Source organism: Lissotriton helveticus, assembly GCF_964261635.1.
Source record: "Lissotriton helveticus chromosome 3_1 unlocalized genomic scaffold, aLisHel1.1 SUPER_3_unloc_1, whole genome shotgun sequence".
Classification (NCBI taxonomy): Eukaryota; Metazoa; Chordata; class Amphibia; order Caudata; family Salamandridae; genus Lissotriton; species Lissotriton helveticus.
The window spans coordinates 168,372-172,679 of record NW_027611740.1 but is presented as its reverse complement, the minus strand read 5'-3'; the positions used below and the strand labels follow the sequence as shown (position 1 = coordinate 172,679).

Genomic DNA, 4,308 nt, shown 5'->3' with positions numbered 1-4,308 from the left:
GATTAAAAATACCTTTATTTTTCTAAACTGTTGTGGAGTCAGTTTGTGGTGTTTTCACTGTGTTACTGTGAGTGTTGGTACAAATACTTTACGCATTGCCTCTGGTTAGCCTAGACTGCTCGTGCCAAGCTACCTAGAGGGTGAGCAGGGGTTATCTCAGAGGGTTATCTCCTTGCCCTGACTAGAAGCAAGGGTCCCTATTTGGACAGTGGTACCTACCTCTGCCAACTAGAGACCCCCGATCTAACACTGTTGCTTTCTCGTTCTCCGTATATGACGTCTCCACGTCAGGCCGTGACTCCTCCCACTCGTAGTTCCAGTCTGAATTAAAGGGCCACTGTATTGTATCCTTCTCCTGGTCTTCCAAGTCAATATCGACGTTCTGTGGGAAGTGTAAAGAAGGAGAGGAGATAGTGGACATCTGAGGAAGTGACCCCTGTACATACCCCTGAACTTGTGATGGGGCTACGCCGTTACACACCTCCCCCTCAGGACACTCACGATCGGGGAGTGGGTGACGTGACAGAAAGTCAGCCCTGATATTCTCAACGCCCTTTCGGTGATGAATAGAGAAGGAGTAGGGCTGTAGAGATAGGAACCATCGTAGGACTCTAGCGTTATTTGCCTTGTTGCGAGCCATCCACAGTAGTGGAGCATGATCAGTGAACAGGTCAAACCGACGGCCCTCAAGATAGTATGCCAACAGCCCATTTGATGGCGAGGCATTCTTTCTCAATCGCAGCATATTTTAGCTCACGTGGGAACAACTTCCTGCTAACATATAGTATGGGATGGTCATGTCCATCAATGTCCACTTTAGACAGCACAGCCCCAATGTCATAATCCGATGCATCAGTATGTAACAAAAATGGGTGAGAGAAGTCTGGGGATGAGAGTACTGGCGTAGAAGTAATAACAGACTTCAATATTCGAAAGGCCTCGAGCATTTGTTCAGTAGGAAACACAGGCGTGGAGGATTTTCCTACGTTTCTCAAGGCATCCGTCAGAGGGGCAGCCAAATCAGCAAATTGTGGAATAAAACGTCAGTAATAACCAACAAGTCCTAAGAAGGATCTCATTTCCTTTCTAGTAGATGGGAATCGAGTGTCAGCGATAGCACGTACTTTCTCAATCTGAGGTTCAATTAATCCGTGACCCAATATGTACCCCAAGTATTTGACCTTCTGGAAGGCAACCTCACATTTTTTTGCGTTAACCGTAAGTCCAGCATGTCGGAGAGTCTCCAGCACTTTTCGTAGATGACAGAGATGAGTCTGCCAATCCGGACTGTATATTACGATGTCGTCTAGATAAGCCGACGTGAAATCAGACAAACCGGCTAGTACAGTGTTCATTAGGCGCTGGAACGTTGCAGGTGCTCCATGCAGCCCAAAAGGAAGTACGGTAAATTCAAAATGTCCCTCATCTGTAGAAAAAGCTGTCTTTTTCATATCTTCAGGCCGAAGAGGAACCTGCCAATACCCTTTAGTCAAGTCAAGGGTAGTGATATATTTTGAGTTTCCCAGTCTTTCAATGAGCTCGTCCACTCTGGGTATAGGGTACGCATCAAAAAGCGAGATGTCATTTAGTGCTCGAAAGTCCATGTAGAAACGTCTGCTGCCATCAGGTTTAGGAACCATGACTATGGGGCTAGACCAATCGCTTTTGGAAGGTTGTATAACACCAAGGCGGAGCATCTCGTAAATTTCACTGTTAATGGCTGATCATCGAGCTTCCGGAACTCTATATGGTCTAATCCTAACCTTCTTTCCCGGTGGAGTCACAATACAATGCTCGGCCATCGAGGTTCTCCCTGGCAGGTTAGAAAATACATCTCCATGCTTTTCTAGCATTTTCATAAGTTCACTTTGTTGTAGCGCAGTTAGTTCATCATAATGGACAAGCTGGTCCCATGTAGACAGTGTCGATCGTGTCGCATCAGTCAAATGAATCTCGGATGGAGGAGGACCCAACCATTTTTTTAAAAGATTGATATGGTAAGATTGCTGTTTGAGGGGAGAAACTTGTAATTTGTAACTGGTTCGACCTATCGTCCCGACCACTCTATAGGGACCCATCCATTCCGCTTTGAATTTGTGCGTGGAGGAGGGCAGGAGAACCAAAGCCCAGTCATTGATTTGTAGCTGCCTCCATTTCTTTCCTCGATCATAAGCACGTTTTTGTCTGTGTTGGCTAGCTGTAAGGTGAGTTAAGGCCAAATCTCTCAGCTTTCCAATTTTCGATTTGAGGTTGTTAGCATAGTCCAGAGTCGCCGCAGTTTCCTCCGGTTTTTCATTTACCCATGCGTCCCTAGTCATTTCTAAAAGGGATCGGGGTTGACGCCCGTGGAGCAATTCGAAGGCTGATACTCCCGTGCTGCTCGGTTTTTGAGCTCTAATGGCCTATAAAGCAAGTGGCAACATCCTATCCCAATCGGCCCCACTAACTTCCATCATTTTGCGAAGGGTAGATTTGAGAGTGAGGTTATATCTCTCCACCAGACCGTCCGTCTGCGGATGGTAGACAGAGGTACGGATCTGGTGAATGTCCAATGTCCGGCATATGTCTTTCATCAATTTTGAAATGAATGGTGTACCTTGGTCGGTCAAAATTTCTTTTGGAAATCCGACCCTACTAAAGAGTTCCACCATTTTATCCCCAACCTGTTTCGAATTTGCCGCAGATAACGGAAATGCCTCAGGGAATCTCGTGGCATAGTCGACCACGACCAATATATGTTGAAACCCTTTACAAGTTTTGGGCAAGGGGCCAATAAGGTCCATGCCTACTCTTTCGAAGGGTTTCCCAATAATGGGCAAAGGTTGAAGCGGAACAGCCGGCGGTCGAACCATGTTCAACCTCTGGCATATATCGCACCTACTACAGTAAGTCTCCGTGTCCTTCTATATTCCTGGCCAGAAAAAGTGTTTGGTGATATTTTGAGTCGTTTTTTCGGCCCCTGCATGACCAGCAACCAGGTGGCTATGACCAAAAAAAAGTACCTGATCTCGGAAAGAGGTGGGCACTATTAGTTGGGGTGAATCTCCCACTTTTCCAATTCTGTAAAGCAACTCATCCTGAATCAAGAATTTTGGATAACCATCGGATCCCTCGGGCCTCTGGTTGGCTTGTTCCCATGCATTAAAAAGAGTGGGGTCACTAGTTTGAGCAAATCTAAAACTCCTATCCAGAACCCACGGATCAGGCGAGAGGAGAGCCGGTATCGGCTTTTCATGTCGGTCAGTAGACCCAAAACCCCCAACCCCACGGTCAGTGTGATCTAACTCATCTAGTTCCCGTAACGTGGGTGTGGCTATTTGTTCACAGAGCAACTGTGCCACTCGGTCCCCTTTCCGGACCACAAATTTCTCTGTTCCCAAATTAAAGAGGAGAATCATCACATTTCCTCTATAGTCCTCATCAATCACGCCGGCTCCGACGTCTATAAAGTGCTTTGCAGCAAGACCGGAGCGGGGAGCAATCCTGCCACAACAGCCGAGGGGAATTGCGATTTGAATGTCAGTTTTTATCAAAGCCTTTTCCCTGGCGGGTATTTCATAGTCATAGGCGCTATATAAGTCATATCCCGCTGCCTTTGTGGAACCGCGGGTGGGTGACGTTGCATGCTTCGATAATTTTGCAAAGTTTATTGTAATCACCTCAGGGCGGACAGACCCCTTGTTGACATCAGGTTCTGACCTACCGTAGCTGGCAATTTTTATGCTATCAATAGGATCTAATGTTTTTTTAAACATTTGCAGGAAGCCGGGGTTATCGGTTCCGATGATTAAATCTTCGGGCAACGAGGACATCACGCCTACTTTTACCACATGTGGAGTACCTGCTGTTGGGTCAATGGAAATGTTGGCTATCGGGTATGGTTTGATATCCCTGTGCACGCACTTAATGTTAACGGACCCCCTGGGAACGTATTGGGACGAGGTTACATATTGTGATTGAATGAACGACTGGCGACAGCCGGAGTCTAACAAGGCTTGCAGATCATACCCATTAACTTTTACACTTACTCGGAAAGCGCCACTCATTTTGGCCGAGTAGAGGACTGTTTTGGGAAGGTATCCGACATCCATAGGCTCCTTCTCACCTCTCTTTTTAGGACATGAGCGTGCTATATGGCCCCAGTGTCCGCAATCAAAACACTGCGGCCCTGACAGTCCACTGTTTTCCGTTCTCCATGTACGTGGTCTTGGTGCTTCCTTGATTCTAGAAAAATTTCTTTACGGACGTACCACCATTTTCTTCTCCCTTTCAAAGTCATAATTGGGATTTTTCGGTTGTGCTCGTGAA

The 4,308-nt window shown here is 46.6% G+C and overlaps 1 protein-coding gene across 1 annotated transcript; it reads right to left on the bottom strand.

Moving 5' to 3' along the window:
* Window positions 1-2,903: 2,903 nt before the first annotated feature.
* LOC144806642 (uncharacterized) lies at window positions 2,904-4,046 on the bottom strand. The gene has a single exon (XM_078672961.1). The coding sequence runs from the start codon at window positions 4,044-4,046 to the stop codon at window positions 2,904-2,906; it is 1,143 nt and encodes a 380-aa protein (XP_078529087.1).
* Between the last annotated feature and the right edge of the window lie 262 nt (window positions 4,047-4,308).

Bases quoted from the DNA above. Each gene is read 5' to 3' on its own strand.
- LOC144806642 (XM_078672961.1), bottom strand. From the start codon at position 4,046: ATGAGTGGCGCTTTCCGAGTAAGTGTAAAAGTTAATGGGTATGATCTG.